Source organism: Loxodonta africana, chromosome 10 (assembly GCF_030014295.1).
Source record: "Loxodonta africana isolate mLoxAfr1 chromosome 10, mLoxAfr1.hap2, whole genome shotgun sequence".
NCBI lineage: Eukaryota > Metazoa > Chordata > Mammalia > Proboscidea > Elephantidae > Loxodonta > Loxodonta africana.
In genome coordinates this window covers 118,628,391-118,645,273 of record NC_087351.1, presented here as the reverse complement: position 1 = coordinate 118,645,273, position 16,883 = coordinate 118,628,391, and the positions used below count along the sequence as shown (strand labels likewise).

At 63.3% G+C, this 16,883-nt stretch overlaps 1 protein-coding gene across 5 annotated transcripts in view; it reads left to right on the top strand.

Annotated features, from left to right (window-relative positions):
• Nucleotides 1–39: 39 nt before the first annotated feature.
• Nucleotides 40–16,883, top strand: part of AKT1 (AKT serine/threonine kinase 1) — a 25,139-nt gene continuing 8,295 nt past the window's right edge. The window contains exons 1-4 of one of the 5 annotated variants that reach the window (XM_064293075.1): nucleotides 1,541–1,748; nucleotides 2,250–2,339; nucleotides 2,646–2,774; nucleotides 14,948–15,076. In XM_064293075.1, coding sequence (XP_064149145.1) covers nucleotides 2,729–2,774; nucleotides 14,948–15,076 — 175 coding nt within the window. In that variant the 5' untranslated portion in view covers nucleotides 1,541–1,748; nucleotides 2,250–2,339; nucleotides 2,646–2,728. Of the gene's footprint in view, nucleotides 151–1,540; nucleotides 1,749–1,857; nucleotides 2,428–2,645; nucleotides 2,775–14,947; nucleotides 15,077–16,883 lie in introns of those variants that run through there. The other 4 variants (XM_064293074.1, XM_064293076.1, XM_064293077.1 and 1 more) reach the window with 4 other exon arrangements.

Here is a 16,883-nt window from a genome sequence, read left to right as displayed (position 1 = left end):
GGCCGCCAGCACAGCGCCGCCCGCCCGCGGCCGCGGCCCCAGCCCGGACCTGCCCCGCGCCGGGCCGCGGCGGGCGGGGATGCGGAGCGGCGGGCGCCGGAGGCCGCGGCCCGGCTAGGCCCCGCTCGCTGGCGCCCGACGCGCGGCCCGGTGAGTCCCGCCGCGGCCCGGATGCGCCCCGCGCGGGGCTTTGTTCGCGCCGGCGGGCGGGCGGGCGGGCCGGAACGGCGCGGAGCAGGAAGTGGCCGGGAGCGCGCGGCCTGGCGCGGAGGGCGCGGGGCGGCCGGGAGGGAGGCGCCCACGCCGGCCCGGGGCGCGGGCCGGGTCCCCGCATGACCTTGGGGCCGGGCCGGGCCGGGAGAGGGGGCCCGCCTGCGCGGCCGGGGGTCGGGGCGCGGGGCTCTGGGCGCGCGGCCAGCAGGCGCGACGCGCAGCGGGGGCGCAGGCGGCCTGGGGGAAGGTTCGGCCCGCCGCCGCGTCCGCGTCTGTGGGTGGGCCGCGGGAAGAAGATCTCGTTTTCCCAGAGACAAAGTTGCCCGTGGTGGCCGGGTGCCCAGGCCAGCCCACAAAGGCTCCTAACCTCTCCCGGGCCCGACCTTCCCTCCAGGCCCCGGACCGGCTTCCTGTCCCGAGTGGGTGCGGGGGCACTGCCCACCCATCCCAGGGCCGGGCCTGGAGGGCAACTGGGGCTTGTCGCCTCACATTGGGGCTCCCTGAGGGAGCTGGGCATCTTCCTCCTGGCTCTGAGTGCTGCCCTCCTGGGCAGGGCGGGGGCTGTGCTCCGTGGCCTCAGGGCCCCCACATTTACTCCGCGCGGGGGGCCCCAGCCTTGCTCCAAGTAGCCGCTGTTGACTGATCTGAGCCCCTGGTCCACGTGTAGGGCGGGTGCTGCAGTGGGGGCTTGGTTCCCCGCCCCCCAGCTGAACACACAGTTCAAAACCTAGCATTCTCTGGCGGGGCAGGGGGAGCCTCTTCCTAGCCCAGGTTGTTTTTTTTTTAAAGTGTGACTTAAACAATAACAACAGCAGTAGCAATAACACGGCTTCCCTGAGACAGTCGCAGCAGCACATGTATGGTGGATCCCTCCGCCCTCTGGCCTGGCTCAGAGCTGCCCGGTGGCTGGTTTGGGGCGCACATTCTCAGTGTCGACACACCACCCTGTGAGTGCACAGATGTATTTTTACACACTGGAGCCCCGAGCTCTCAGCAGCTGTCTGACTTTGTCAGCACAGGCCCTGGGGCCGGCTCCCTTCGGGGCTCAGGCGCAAGGCGGGCACGGAGAGGTCTTTGAGTCCAGCCCCTGCCTCCAGGCCATGCCCCCTCCGGTCCGTGCCCTGGGTTTCATAGAGCCGTTTGTGCCCCTCCTCTTTCCCGGTCATATCTTTATCAGCCTCTCTTCTGAGCACCGCAGGTGGACCTGCTGAGTCCCAGCAGCTACTGCTCAGAGGGATGGAGGGCGGGGGGGTGGGGGTGGGGGTGGGGGTGGCTTCTCTGCCCTGATATCACATGGCATGAGGTTTTTTTTTGCTGTTTTCAATTTAGCTTAAGACAATCAGTGCAAAGCTACCAGGCCCTGCCGTGGGGTGAGCTGGTGCCCAAGTGGGGATCAGTTCCATAGAGGTCCTCTGCCCAGCCTGGTGGTCCCTGAGGAGTCTCCCAGGCCCACTTTGGGAGTGCCCATCTGGAAGGGTAGCAGAGGACTGCTCACAGGAAGATCGTGTCAAGTGCCCTTTCCTGGGATGCCCAGAGTGGGTGACGTGGGAGCTGGGTTTTGAGGGATGCCTAGGAGTTCGTCCAACAGGGGTGAGGGGGGAGGGGGGAGAGCATGCAGGGTCAATGGCTGAAGTGTCTGCTCCAGTGAGGTCTGGCTGGTGGGCTGCTGTGGGTGGGCGCCAGTGCCACTGCTGTTGGTGCAGTCCCCCCACCCCCCTATCTGGTGCCTCCTGAATGCTATAATTATGGGTCTGTAACCACCCTGAACTGGGTGCTCCTTGCCGACAGGGTCTGTCTGAACCTCTCTTTGTCCCAAGCCCCAGCACTGGGCCTGGCAAAACCAGAGATGCCTGGTACCTGGCGACAGGATGAATGAGCCAGATTCAGACGGACAGGAGCGTTGTGGTTTAGGAGGGGCCTGGGGTTTTCAGGGGAGGTTTTCCATGTCTCCTGGGGCAGCTCTGGGCTCTCATTTTCACAAGCTGCCTGCACTCCTGGCCCTGCCTTTGTTACGTTTGACCTTTTCTCCTTTCCAGGTCTCAGGGACAGGGAGGAGGGGCCCTGTGCCCTGCCCCGGGGACCCCAGCCTGTGGGCAGAAACCCCATGGGCCAGGAGAACAGACAGGGTACCCGTGATCAGGGGCTTGGGGAGGCATGGGCTGAAGCAGTCCGAAGGGCTGCCTGGAGGAGGCGACCTCTCAGCTGGGTTGGCAGGTTAGGGAAGCTGGATAAGCCAGAGGGCCTTTGGGAGATGGGAGTGATTTGTACAAGGGCCAGGGGAGGTGGGGGCAACAGAGGGGACGGTGGTGGGGGGATGGCAGTGGGGTCTGATCTTCAAGAAGGGTGGGTCAGGCTGGCGGGCAAGAGATGAGCCAGCTGCTGAGATCACGGGGACAGAGGAGCCGGCCTCACGCAGGTCCCTTGTCTTGCAGTGGCTGTGGGCACCGCCAGGGCTTGGAGACCTGCCTAGGAGGAGCAGCTGAGTGTCGTGGGGTCCCCACCGGAGCCCAGCACCATGAACGACGTGGCCATTGTGAAGGAGGGGTGGCTGCACAAGAGAGGTCAGTACACCCCCTGTGGGGCTGGGGGCTATGCGTGCCCTGGGGGCTGGGGTTGGAAGGCACCCTGGGTGGCACGTGATGCCTGGGGATTGAGGGGCTCCTCCCCAGGGATTGTCCTGGGCCCAGCTTAGCGTGTCGGCATGGAGGGCCCAGCCGGAGATGAGGGGCAGTGAGGCCCCACTTAGCGTGTAGCCGGAGAGGGCGGCCTCTGAGTGGCGGCCTGGCTGGGGCACGGGGTGGGAGAGCTGCTGCCAGCTTGCCTCCTGGCATTCCTGGAAGGCAGTGAGGACACTGGGGTGTTCCAAGGCCGGGAAGGCAGCCGTCCTGGGCACTGCCCGAGGGCTGCTGAGGGCAGAGCAGGGCAGGGCTGCTTGTCTTGGCCCAGCACTTGCCCCAGGACTAGGGTCGGGGGCGGTGGGCTCTGCAGCACCCAGGAGCTGGCACGGGGTGAGTGTATGCTGGAGCTGTCTGCTGGCTGAGCCTGGTGCCCATGCCCCCACCCCCGCCTTTTCTCTCCTCTCCTCTCCCATGTGGACCTGAGGCACAGGCTAGGGCTTAGCAGGGAGCTGGAGAGTGGGAGATGACCCCTGGACCCTCTCCTCCCAGCCTTGCTTACCAGCCCACCCGCCCCCTTCTGCTGCTCTCAGGTAGGGGTGCTGGCAGGATGGACTGGCTCATCTGACCCTCAGGGTTGGGGCCTAGTATCCAGGTGCCCTGGGTGAGTCGCTCACCCCCCATCTCCACTGTGCAGGGACTGCCACGCCCCATTCCTGACTTCCTTTTCCTCCAGACCTGCTCCCTCCTGGTGTGACCAAACACCAGGATGTCACCAAGTCTCTCACACTCTTAAGGAGACTCCCCCAAGGGTCCCATAAGTCTGGGAGCCTTAGACACAGATGGAGAAGTGGGTGTCATGAGACTCGGGGTTTGGCAGGACGCACAGCAGCTCCCCAGTAAAGCCAACCTGAGAAGCTGTAGGAGCTGAGGTAGCAGGCAAAGAAGTGGCCAAGATGAGACTTGAGGGGGGCTGCAGATGGCTTGAGCAGGGGATTAAGGATGTGGTCAGTCATGTTTAGAGCTCGCTTTGGCCACCACAGGGAGGACGGCTTATCAGGCTTTGAGACAGAGGTGAGGAGGCTGCAGGGCTGTGGTCTGGGGACGCCTCTGTGCCTGGCTTCCCCCAAGACCTCCTGCACCTGCCTGCCTTCTCGACCCCTTCCCCAGTGCTCAGTACCTCCTTGCTGCCCAGGAGCCCTCCCTCCTGTGCATGGAGCCCCTCTGCTTCACCTCCCAGCCGCCTTTGGTGTGGAGGAGTCCCTGCCCACCCCTGCCCCTGTTGTTCTTCTCTGGAATAGTCTGCTGCCTGGGGCCTGCACCTCTTGAACCTTGGCAAATGTTTGTTGATTGACTGTTAGATCTAGGGCTGACCCAGGAGAAGCTGGGCCTCCGGGCTATCCAGGGCTCAGGCTGCAGCACGAGGACATCCAGCCGGTTCAGCAGGAGTGTCCGCTTTGGAGCTGGGTGACTTTCCACTGGGGCTTGCCCTGTGTGCAATGTCCAGAGATTTGAGTTTGAGCCCTAGTTTTGCAGCTCCATCTCTGGGTTCCTCTCCAGGGGCAGGCTGGTTGAACTCCTTGGGCCTCAGATTCTCTGGGAGAACAGCCTTGTGGAGTGAAGATATGGTTTGTGGGGGCCCTGAGTCAGCATGCACTGGGCTCAGCAGCCTCAGGTCAGGGGGTGAGTGCTGAGCCGGCCCCTCTGCCGCGCTGGTCCTTGGGAAGAGGGCAGCACTGAACAAGGCCCAGGTGGGGTGTGGTGCCAGAGTGGGCCATGGCACTGACCACTTCAGCAGGGACACGCCTTGTGTCCTGCTGTGCTGCCCCTGCCTGCTGGACGAAGGCCCCTTATCCTCGAGGTGCCCCTCATGCCCGGTGCCTGTCACTGGTGAACCTGGGACCCTCTGGTGCCAGCCCGTTCGTCCGGTGGTCTGCTCTCCCCTCACATGCCTGCCACCGTGGTTCTTCACTGTTCTCGCATGTCTGTCTGTCCATCTGTTTGTTCTTCTGGCCCACAAATGCTCTTCTGAGTGCTAACTCTGGGGTGCCTGGTGGGGTGACAAGTATAGGCCCCCAAATGAATCAGAACACAGAGCTGTCCTGGCTGGGGGCATAGTGGGCAGGCAGCAAGCACTGCCTGTTTGGGGCTGGGGCAGCAGCTGGCCGGGGAGGGCCCATGATGGCTGCGGTGGCCACTGTGGGCTGCCAGGTGAAAGGGCAACAGCAATGCTGGGAGGGGTGGGGGATGGGCAGGCTTGGATTAGACGCTGGGGGGGCGGGGATGAAGGGCGCCCCCTGATTTGGGGTAGAGGTACATGGTGGGGACATTTCCTGAGATGGGGGCCCGGGAAGGACCCTTGTTTTCTTCTGGGGGTGGGTGGAGGGAGCATCTGGGTTCTGTTGTGGCTTTGTTGAGAGGCCTGGCATCGGGTGCGTGGAGGGGTCCAGGCAGCAGGTCACTGTGCACCTGAGTGCACCTGTGCATACCTGAGATGGGTCTGAGCCACACCTGGGAGTCAGGACATGTCAACGGTGTTTACAGCCCTTCCTTGTTGTTGCTCCCGGCTTTTGTGCCTGGCAGCCCTGGTATGTAGGGCTGGGCTGAGTGGGGCAGCCTCGCTATGCCTTCCCCTGTCCCGTGCGGAAGGTTCTGCTTCAGTACCACCTCCTCCAAAAAGCCTCCCCTAAGGCCCTCCTGAAGCCTGGCCAAGCTCCACCCCAGCGGACCCTTTGGGGAAAGCAGAGGGAGTGTGCAGGGAGCCCGTGGGGCGAGGCCTGGGGCTGGCAAGAGGTGGTCCTCAGACTTTGGATGACGGATGGATGGGTGGATGGCTGGGGCTGGAGGGAGAGTGAGGTCTCCTGGGGGGAGGCTTCTGGGTGCAGAGGGGACCCACGGGCCTGGGCAGAGTGTGTTTGCCAGTCCCAGGCCCCAGTGGCCCGAGGCTCCAGCCCCCTCGCCTGTCCCGGCAGTCGGGGTAGGGAAGCAGGGACTTTGTGCAGGCCCAGCCCCACCCCTGGAGAGCCCTGAGGGTCCCGTATCACCACTCTTTCTTGCTGCTGTAGGTTAAGATGTGGCTGGGGGAGGGGCTGGGCTGGCATCAAGATGATGTGGTGAGGGGCAGGGGCGGTGGACTGCAGGGCACAGGCCAGGCTTGAGTTGAAGGACGTGATTAGTGCGTGGTCTTCCCCACCTGTGTGCGTGGGCTGTTGGTCTGTGCCTCCATCTGACTTAACTGCAAGGTCCTGTCCTCAGTCCCCTCATGGTCCAGTGTCTGGCACAGCGAGACCCCCTCCCCTAGTTCTAGGCTCTGGGAGCCCCTCACACACCCCCCACTCCATGCAGAGTAGGCTCCTGGGCAATGATTCCCCCCTACCCTCTCCCTCCATCCAGAGGGCTCCCAACGTCCTGGATTCTCACTGCCTTCTGTCTCTGCCCGTTCAGACAGGGAGGTGGCATGCGTGCTGTGCCTGTACATGGTGGGGCACCATCCCCATGCTGCTTGGCTCTCCACCAGCCTCTGCTGTCTGGCGGGACCTGGGGTCCCCGTGTGGGATGGAAGGTGCAGCTGCCCCTCATAGTCCCCCTGACCTGGAGGAGGCGGTGGTCTGGCTGATAACACACAGGCAGGGCAAAGGAGCCTTGTCCAGCTTAATGAGAGAGCAAATGCTGGGGGCCTGCAGGACTGTGTGGAGGAGGGGGCAGCAGGACCTCCCCTCTTGGGCCTTAGTTTCTCTGGCTGGCAGATGAGGGAGGCCCCTAGGTCCAGGGGCTCTTGAGACTGTGGCTTCGGGCTCTTCTGTCCATAGGGGCTCCTGGGGAGTCTGTGCAGAGTTGCACCCGCGGGCAAGCTCGAGGGGGAAGAGGTGCTGGGAGGCTGCGGGGACCAGTGGGAGTCCTTCTGGGGGGAATAAGGTATGTAGGGGCCGCCTGCCTGGGAGGTGAGGGGGTGGGAAGGGGGCAGCGGGGCGTGGGCTGGGCCCGTCATTTCCTGTTTGGTGATGGTCTGAACTCTCCCTTCAAAAACAAACAACAAAAGAGGAACCTCCGGCGCCCTGACCTGGGGGCTGGGGGTCACACTCGCTGTCCCGCGCTCCCCTACTCTGGGGGGGCCCAGCCCTTCGGCCCCCCTCCTTCCTGGCTGGGCTTCCCTGGGGCGAGGTGCCCTGTGGAGGGCTGGGCTCTGATGGGGGGTCAGGAGGAGGGTAGAGCTGGATGGCCTCAGGACACCCGACTTGCCATGGGGTGGCCCAGCACTCACTGTGCAGATAGGAAACTGAGTCCTGGGGAGAGACGGTGGGGTGTCAGGCACCAGACCCCCCCAGCTCTGAGAAGGGCCCACTGGTTGCATCAGACCAGTTCCTAGAAGGGCTGCAGGGGGTGGGGCAGACCCTGGCTTGGCTGTGGCTGGCATCCCTCTGCCTGGCATGCCCTGACCAGGCTGAGGGCCAAGCCTCCCCGTGGCCTCCCCTCACTGAGCCGGGCATCTGATGTTCTGTGCCCACTCCTGCCCCTAGGCATGCCTGCTCCGTGCCATCCCTGGTGGCCCCTGAGGGCTTGCCTGGCACTGGCATGGGCCCCAGGTGGTGGGGGCAGGGGAGGCACCGTGGCTCCAGCTTTGGATGGTGATGTTCAGCTGGGCTCTTGTGCCCCCTTTGGCTTTGCTCTCCAGCTGTGGGCACCCCTTCCAGCAGCTCTTTGGTGGCAGCTTCGTTGAGATAGAAATCAAGTAACAAATGACTCACCGTTCAGTGTGTGATTCTGCGGTTTTAGTGTGTTCACAGGCTGGTGCGGCCACCTCGGCAGTCTCTCCTGGGGCGTTTTCGTCCCTTGAAGAGAGACCGGACCCTCTAGCTATGGGCCGGTTCTGCCATCCCCGAGCCTCAGGCACCCACCTGTCCCCTTCCCTCTTGCAGTAGTGCCTACACTGGGCTCACAAATGGAGATTGAGCGATCCCAGACCCGTATTCCAGAAATGCTGGAATAGGGGTGGTCAGTGTTCATTGGTGAGTCTGCTGCCACCCCTGGGGCCTCTGGGGCAGGACCTTGGGGGCCCTGGGTCCAGGTTCTGCAGGCCCTTAGCAGCCCTAGGAGTCTACCCCCCGCCCCTCAGCCCAGAGACCTCTGCCAGCCATCCAGGTCAGGGCTGGGGGTTTCTGAGCATGTGAGGACCCTTCTGTGGGGTGGGGCTGGGGGCGAGAGACCCATGCTGTGTGGCTTCTTGGAGGAGGCAGCGCCTCCTTGGGCCTGACATGGTCAGAGGAGCCCTGAGCTTGTTGGGGACAGGTTGGTCTCCCACCCTGGGCTGGGGGTGTAGCAGGACCTGGGTGTGAGCTCCATGGACAGCTGAGTTTGGGGACCTGTGGGGGGCATGGGGAGGTGAGGGCATGGCCAGGGTGAGTCTGGATGTGGACGCGAGTGACAGAAGGGAATGGACTCACAGAGGGACCACGTCCCCAGTCAGGCAACTGCAGCCCTCACCAGCCCCCTCCTCCTGTGGGGTTCCCTGCAAGTTGTGGCAAAAATTAATCAGCAGTGGGGTGGGCTGTGAGGTTGATAGCCACTTTCTGGGGCTGGCTGCTTCCCATGGGCAGGCGTTGGGCATGGGATAGAGTCTCTCCCTGCTCCCGCCCGTCCCAGCGCGGGGGGCTTCTCCTGGGGCTGCAGGCAGCCCTCAGAGCCCTTCATTGCACCAGGAAGGCTGGGCTCGGGGTGGAGCGAGCTGGGAGTCCGCATACCTGCCACAGGGTCTTGCTTAAGCCCCCTAGGGTTTGCAGGAGGGCAGAGGGGTGGGTCTCCTGTCGCCTCCTGGGCATGCTCTGCCTTCCTGTCCTGGTGCTGCAGGGCCCCGATCGTGGCGGAGACCCCAGAAAGGCACTGTGGCTTTCTCCTCTCCTTTCCACACTCTCTGGGACCCTCACGTGACCTGCTAGTGCTGCAGGCCCTGCTTCCCCTCAGGAGCTCCCTGGACCACCTCCCAGCCAAGGCCATTCCCAGGGTCCCTTCGTTGGCCTGGAAGCTCCCTCCTCCTCTTGGCTTGGTTGGGTCTCCCTGTGGTGTTGGCTGAGGGTTTAGGTCAAGACGTATACCCCTAGAAATGTTCTGGAAACTCCCACCGGAGAGCCTGGGAGGATGGTAGTGGAGCTCTTTCCTCCTAGTGGGCCCGTCATGGGTTGGGGGAGCTGGTGACCGACAAGCTGGGGCCTCTTCCCATGCCCAGCACCCAACAGGGGCCTGCGGGCAAACACAGGCCCCCGAGCAACCCCTCCTCATGGTAGGGTGCAGCTGTAGCTGCCACCACCTGGTCTCTGGTTCCCAGACCCAGCTCCACAGAGCCCACCCACCTGCTGTCACCCTGCTCTAATAGGCCAGCTAAGTGAATGGCCCAGACACATGCCAGGTGGGGAGAACAGATGAGGCAGGTGTGAGGAGGCTGTCCTCCTTGAGGAAGTGACTGTGGGGACAGCGTCTACACAGGCCCCAGGATCCTGCTGCAGTGAGAGCAGGTGGTCAAGAGCTTAGCAGAGGCAGAGCCAGCTGTACACAAGCAGTGAGGGTAGCGGAGGTTGTGGCCTTATCTGAAGGGGGTCGCTGAGTCAGTGGGGAGGGGGGGCGGTGACATGGTTGAAGGTCCCCGGTCATTTCTGGAGAGATCCAAGGGGGACATGGAACAGAGCAATGATGGGTCAGGTGTATGGCCAAGTGGGGGTAAAGGGTGGTTAGAGTTGGTGGTGTTGGGGGGTTGGGGAGATGGTGTGGGCTGTCTTAGTTACCTACCCGTTGCCGTCGAGTCGATTCCGATTCGTAATGATCCTATAGGGCAGAGTAGAATCGCCCCATAGGATTTCCAAGGAGTGCCCGGTGGATTCAAACTGCCGACCTTTTGGTTAGCAGTGGTAGCTCTTAACCACGGCACCACCAACGGTTTCCGTTAGTTATCTAGTGCTGCTTCTATAGCAGAAATACTGCAATCGGATGGCCTTAACGGAAATTAATCCTCTCAAGGTTTAGGAGGCTAGAAGTCTGAATTCAAGGCTCCAGCTCCAGGGGAAAGCTGTCTCTTGGCTCTGGGGGAAGACCCATGTCATCAGTCTTCCCCTGGGTCTAGGAGTTTCTCAGTGCAAGGGACTCCGTGTCCAAAGGACGCCCCCTTCTCTGGGCTCTTCATGGTAGTATGAGGTCCCCACGTCTGTCTACTTGTTTCTTTTTTTCCTATTTTAAGAGATTAATTTAAGATATAGTCTAATCCTGTAAACTGTGTCCTACCTCATTAACATCGTGGCGGTTAGGACTTACAACGCTTAGGAAAACCACTTCAGATCACAAAAGGGTGGGCGTCCACGCGCTACTGGCAATCATAGCCTAGCCAAGTTGACGCACATTTTTGGGGGACACAATTCAATCCATAACAGCGGCATTGGAGTGAGCTGGGGGGGACAGCAGCAGGCAGCTGAGGACCTGATGTGGCCCCGGTAAATGGAGAGGGAGGAACAGGTCATAGGTATGCATGCAGAGTTTGTGGCCTCAGGGCAGTGGGCACTTGGTGACCGAAGCAGAGACAGTACAAAGCCTGTCTAGGCAGTGGTCCTGGCTCTCTGGTCACCATCTGCCTGTGTAACTTTGAGTGTCCCCTTACCTGAGCCTCAGTTTCCCCAGAGAGCTAGAGGGCATACTGGTCCCTGCCCTCCATGCCTGCCAGGGAGGCCTTCTGGGAGGGGGGGCTAGGGTCTACAAACCTCCTATGCTGGGGGCCCAGTCAACTACTCATGACTCTGCCCGGTGAAGACCCAAGTGACGGTGCAGCCCCAGAGAGACCCACCCCGCCAAGGAGCAGATTGGGTCATCTGCCCAACAGAGACCTGGGAGCTGAGGGAGCAGCCTTGGGCAGGGCGGCCTGCTCCTTGCCCATCACCCACCCCCGTCTCAGCCCTTGTTCACAGGATTCGAGGGCTTCCTCGGGGAATGTGGTACAGGAAGATGGGTCTCGGCTGTCCTGGAGGTGACCACGGCCAGCGCATCCTGGCAGTGATGAGGGTGGCAGTCAGCAGGGCTGTTTGCCCAATGTGCCGGGGAAGGTAAATGCGGCCTGGCAGCTGTCGGCGCGATGGATGTGCGGGCGGCGGGGGACTGTGCGGTGGCCGCTGTCAGCTGGCGCCTGCGCCCCGGGCCTGCTGGGGCTCACTTTGCTGTGGAGAAACAGCTCGGCGCTGCCTGGCACCCTGCCAGCCGCTGCTGCCACCACTGCGGCAAAGTGTTTATCCAGCCCTTTCCTCGAAAACCAGGACTTTTAGAGAACGTTCACGGAGCTTGGGACGAGAGGTCTGGGCAGTGGGGGCTGGACAGGGCATGGAGCCCCCGCATGGCATGCCCACCAGCCTGCCATGGGACATGCTGGGCCCCACGTCTTTGGTGACGCCCGGGGTAGGCTGGCTGCACGCATCCTCTGGAATCCCAGCATCTACCTAGGAGGCAGCCTGGAGGAGGTCCCCTTCCTGGGCTGAGCTGGTGGGAGGTTCCACAGAGGGGCCCTGGGGGTGGTAGGGCAGGAGGAGATGGTGGAGGGGTCCCGAGTAACCTTGCTCATCCCACCCTCACCCAGGCAGGCCACTGCCCCTCGTGCCTGGGGCTTCAGTTGGGCACAGGTCCTGTCCACCGTCTTGGAGGTGCACATTGGGCCCCCTAGCCTCCCACTCCTTTGCTATTCTGCCCACCCGCCCCTGCTGCCCCAGCTATGGGCCAGCTGTGGGGCAGGAGGTTAGGAACTGCCCCCTGGGGCGGGGGGGGGTAGGCACCAAGCCCCAGCACCGCTGCAGAGCCCTGCCACCTGTTGGCCACTGCACTGCCCCCTGGCAGCAGGCGGGGGACCTGCTGGGCCAGAGGTAGCTAGCGCGTGTTCACAGAACCCAGGTTAAATGACCACATGTAGGCTTCTGGTCCCTGGCCAGAGCAGGTGCACTGGGTAGGGTGGGTGCCTGGCTCTGTGGGCCTCTGGCCTAGGGGAGTGGCATACTGAGTACAGACGCTGGTTGCTCCTTTGCCCCCTGCCAGGGTTGTGCCCGAGCCCAGGCCGGGCAGGGGTTGCTGGGGCAGGGGCACCCCTGTGTCTGGTGATGGCTGCTGTACAGTGGGGAAGGCACTGCTGCCGCCCCCACACCCCCTTCCCTGTAGCCAGACTCTGTTCCTGTCCTTGTGCGGAGGGTCAGGGGACTAGAATGGGGTGGGGGTCCAGGATGAGAGCCCAGCACCTCTGGGGACACAGGATGGTCCCTCTGGTTTGGGCTGAGTGTGGGGTTTTCAGAGGGAGGCGGGTCAGGGGGGCCTGGGGCCGGCTGTGGACTTGCTCCCACTGCCCGTGGCCCAGAATTGGCAGCTGTGCGTGCCTGGTCCCCAGCTGGGGGGCAGGGCTGGGGGGTTGCCATCCTGTTGCCTCAGCCACGTTCCCCCTTGTGCCTGACTCCCGAGCGCCCTGCCCTCAGCTCGTCTGGTGGGATGCAGTGGGGTCGGTGTGGACCTGGCCTGCCCTCCTTTCTATGTTTTGGGTGTGCAGAGCCCCGGGGCAGTTGGAAGAGGAGACCCTGTCCTTGGGACACCCCCAACCCACCCTGCTCCTAGCTCCAGAGCCTTCCCCGCCCCTGGGGGCTGAGCAGGGCCCCGGCACCCTGAGCTTGTAGGACCACGGCTGGTGGGGGTGGGCACTGGGCACGTGAGGGGGTCAGGGCCTGCCTGGGTGCTTGTCCCCAGCACCCCATCTGGGGATTATAGGCCCACTTTGGGTAGAGACACTGAGGCCATGGTGGTCCGCTCCCCAGCCACGTATGGCATACCGGGTGGGGCTGCGTGCCTGGTGCGTGAGGTGGCCCGTCGGGCTCCATGGGGCCCCAGCAGTTGGCAAATCAAGATGGATCTCGTGGGCGGCGTGGCGGCTCATCGCTCTCGAGTGCAGTTAGCGTCCTGGGGAGCAGCAGCTGGCGGCAGGGGGGGCACTCCATCAGGGCCGACAGCTCCAGACTGGTGCCAGGCGGGTGGGAGTGTGGGGCGCTGGGCGGCAGCGGGTGGGCACGCACCCCCAGGAGTGCTCTGCTCACTCCCACCCAGAACCGCGGCTGTGGGGTGGGGGGTGTGGGATCAAGTGGGAGGCCCAAGCCAGGAGCCAGTGTCTGAAGGTGGGGCCCATACCCACTAGCTGGCCAGAGGGGCTCTGAGGATCCAGCAGGGCCGGCTGGAGCCCCTGCATGGTAGGTTTTTCTCGACGTTGGTACAGCGTGTGATTGGTGACAAGTGAGAAGGGGATGGAAGCCCCCTGCTGCCTCATCTCTCCCCTGCAGGTCCACCCTGGGTTTAGGTCAACATTGCCGAAGGTGGGCACCCTCCATTTCCGGCCTAGGTCCCTAATGTTGCCTGGCCACGCCCTGCACCTGTGGACCTGGTGGGGTCTTGGCCTGGCCAGTGGCCCATGCCTGGGCTGGGGATAGCACTGAGGGTGGTCTGTGCCACTCCCCGCCAACCCCCCGCCCAGGGCCGACCTCCTAGGGCAGGGTGGGCTCCCTGAAGCAGGGGCAGGATGGCTCTACCAGCACCCCCAACTGCCGTGGGGCATGTGGAGCAAGGCTTGTGGGGCTATGCCCTCAAGTGCTCTGATAGAGGTCTGGGCAGTGGGGGCCGGTGGGGGATGAATGTCCCCAGACCAAGAGGCTTTAGTCATTTGTTGGGCTTGGTGATAGGCTACCTGCCTGTATCCTTGGGCCCCTGCCCCCTCATCTTGGTCCCTGAGGTTGGTGAGGTGGTGGAGCTGTGACGGGGAGGGAGGGATCAGACCTGTATCACTCCCAGCCCAGGTAGGGTATGGCTACGGAGGTCCTGAGGATGGAAAGGGCACAGGGTCTGCTGTCCTGGCCCTCGTGGCCCTTTGTTTTGGGGGAATGGGTTGTGGGGATGCCTTGCCCTAGGGTCAGGGGTCCCTAGGAAGTGAGTGGCCAGGCCATGCCAGGACCCTGTGAACCCAGCACGCTCTAAGCAGGTGGAGGCGCCTGCTGCCCCCCTTCACTGCCCCCCACTGTGACTTCTGTCTGCATTAAGGAGGGCTGGGGGGTGCCGGGGCTGCTGCTGCTCACTCCCGGCCCCATCCCCACATACTGGCTCCCCCACTCTCCACCCAGTGGCCTCTCTGATGAAGCTGCCCCCTAATTAGAAGTTCCATTGTTCAAACTCCTTGCTTGGCAAAATGTAAATGAAACATTTTTTTCTGGGTGTCAGTATGAAAAATGACAGTCGCTGGAATATCGCAGAGGACATCTGCTCCAATCCCTGGGTGTGAGCGCCTGTTTACGGCTGATGTTGCACAACTTCGGGGAAAACTATCCTTTGTACCTGGGGGCCCTGGGTGGGGTGCTGTGTGGCCCCCAGGCCGGCCCTAGCGGGTGACTATTTGCCCTTGGTGCCTCAGTGCTTCCGGGTATCTGGCGGGGTTCCTGCCCCCCGAGGCCTGGCTTCCCAGGCATGGCCAGAACCAGGGCTCGGGGACTCTGGACAGGAGGTACTGCCACCTGAGAGGGGCTGCTGCCCTAAGCACCCGGCACAGTCAAGCTGCGGACGTGTCCTGTGTCTGCTGGACGAACCCCAACTCTCACTGCAGTGTGGTACAGACCTACTGACAGTGGGTGCCTGGCTACCCCCCTTTTCGTCCCAGCCAGGAGCTGGCTGTGGGGGTTGTGGGAGTGTTCTTGGTCCCCCAGGGCTGGGTGGTAGCCAGCCCGTGCTAAGCTGCTGGCAGTGTTGCTGGGCACCAGCCACCCAGTGCTGCCTCTTCCAGGAAGCCGTCCAGATTGACCCAGCTCCTTCTTCTCGCCTCCCCCAGTCTTTACCCATTCCATGGGGACTCTGATGGTTCTGCAGGTCACTTGTGCCCAGGTGCCTACCTGACCCTTTCAGACATGGGGAGGGGGAGGGCTTGTCAGCAGAAGTAGGTGAAGCTCACTGTCCTGCTGGCCCCATGCAGTGTCTTACTGGCCTTGGAGAGCACAACCCAGCCCTGCCACCGTTGGGGTTGTACTTGGGTACTGGGGTGCATCTGCCCACGGCCTGAGCTGGTGTGACTGGCTGCCGAATGCCACGTCCCACAGGTGAGTACATCAAGACCTGGCGGCCACGCTACTTCTTGCTCAAGAATGACGGCACCTTCATTGGCTACAAAGAGCGGCCTCAGGACGTGGACCAGCGCGAGTCCCCCCTCAACAACTTCTCTGTGGCACGTGAGTGGCCCTCGGTGCCCTGGGTCAGGACGGGGTGGTGGGCCTGGGTGGGCGCTAGGTGGGATTGGGATGGCTGGGTCCTCTGCACCAGTCAGTCCCCACACTGAGGCCCCTAAGCCTCCATATCCTGGTGGGCAGTGGCCATTCAGGCCACTCTGCCATGGGCAGGGTCTCCGTGCCAGGCCCAGGCTGGCTGCCCCAGTGCCAGTTGGTTCCTGGGCTCTTTGACAAGAGACTGGGGGTCTGGCTGGTGGTGGCGGAGCCTGGCCCTGGAGCTGATGGGCTGAACCAGGGGACCTTTCTCCAGGGATGCAGATGGAGCTGGCAGCCCCTCATCAGGAGACCCCCAGGGGGAGCAGGCGAGAAAGAAGGCGTGTAGGAAGGAGGGGGTGCCGCCCCTAGAAGGAGCCTGGGCGCCTCCCTCACAGCCCATGAGAGGCCACCCAGAGCTGTGGGTGGGGCAGGAGTGTGGTCCCTCGGGATGACCACACGGGCACTGTCTCTGTGTAGCCCCTTTTGTACCTGGGAGGGGTGGTGTGTGTGAGTCTGCCCTTGAGGCCGGGGTGGGAGGGTGGGGGGTGGGAGAGATGATGTGTGTGAGTCTGCCCTCACAGCTGGGGGCATGAGGGGTGGGCTTGCGGATGCAGCATAGGGTGTGGGGAGGCGGGCTTGGTGACATGGCCTGGGGGGTGGGGGGTAGCTTGGTGACCTGGTCTGGGGGGTGGGGCAGCCTCCTGATCCCCAGTCGCCAGCATCATCGCCTGGTGGCAGGCTTCATGTAGGCCGAGCACCAAGGTGGGACTAAGTGGCCAGTAGAGGCGTGTTGGCTGAGACCCCCCCATCCTGGACAGCTTGGGTGGGCTTGTCGGTGGGAGGACCTTGGCCCATCCCGCTGCCATCTGGGATGTAAGTGCTGTGCTCCCCACAGGGAGGTCCTGGGCTCCCCCTCACTCCTCGGCCCAGTCCTTCAGCCCCCTTGCCCTCCCTGCTGCCATGTGGCCTGGGGCCTGAGTCCTCCAGTCCCTCCCTCGTAGGCATCCCAGCTCTGGCCTCAGGCCAAGGTCTCTGGAAGAGGCTCAGCAGATGGCTGGACCCCAGCTAGGGGAAGGACTTCCAGCCGTGGTGCCGTGCGTGGGTTCTGGCACCTTCAACCAGAAACACACTGTGCTTCCCCCTTTCCCCCTTGCCCCGCCCAGTGAGCCCGGCCCTGCTGGGGGGAGGCTGGCAGGAGGCAGAGCTTGTCAAGGCAAGGCGGCTGTGTGAGGCCCTGTGGAGGGGCTTTTCCAGGGGTGGGAGGTGGCTGGAGAACAGGGCCCCTGGGCACATACTCCTGGGGCAAGGGGGGGGAGCTGGGCACTGTGGGCACTTCAGTCGTGGGCCTCGTGTGGCCCCATCCGAGCATGTGGACTGTGAGGCTTGTGTGGGAACCTCAGAGAACTGGTCTGCTGGGAGCCCCCTCCCTGGTGTTGACACAGGCCCCTCAGCCCTGGCAGGGGCTGGCTGGCCCCTTGGTGTTGCCAGGGCAGTATGCTGGAATGTGGGACAGACCCTGAGCCCCCCAGGTGCCCCGCCCCTCCCCCAGAACCCCACCGCCATGCAAACCACACTCAGCCCCACCCGTGATCCTTCCTGCAAATGTGTATCCCCACACCTGTATGCGCCCTGAGTCCCTGGCCGGCACCACCCCAGGAGCCTCCAGGGGGAGGGTCACCATGCTCTCAAGCTGCCGGCCAGGGCCCTCTCCACTGCCCTTCACCTGGGACTGCCATGCACCCAAGAGGAACAGTAGTTAGTGCCTAGCCCCTGA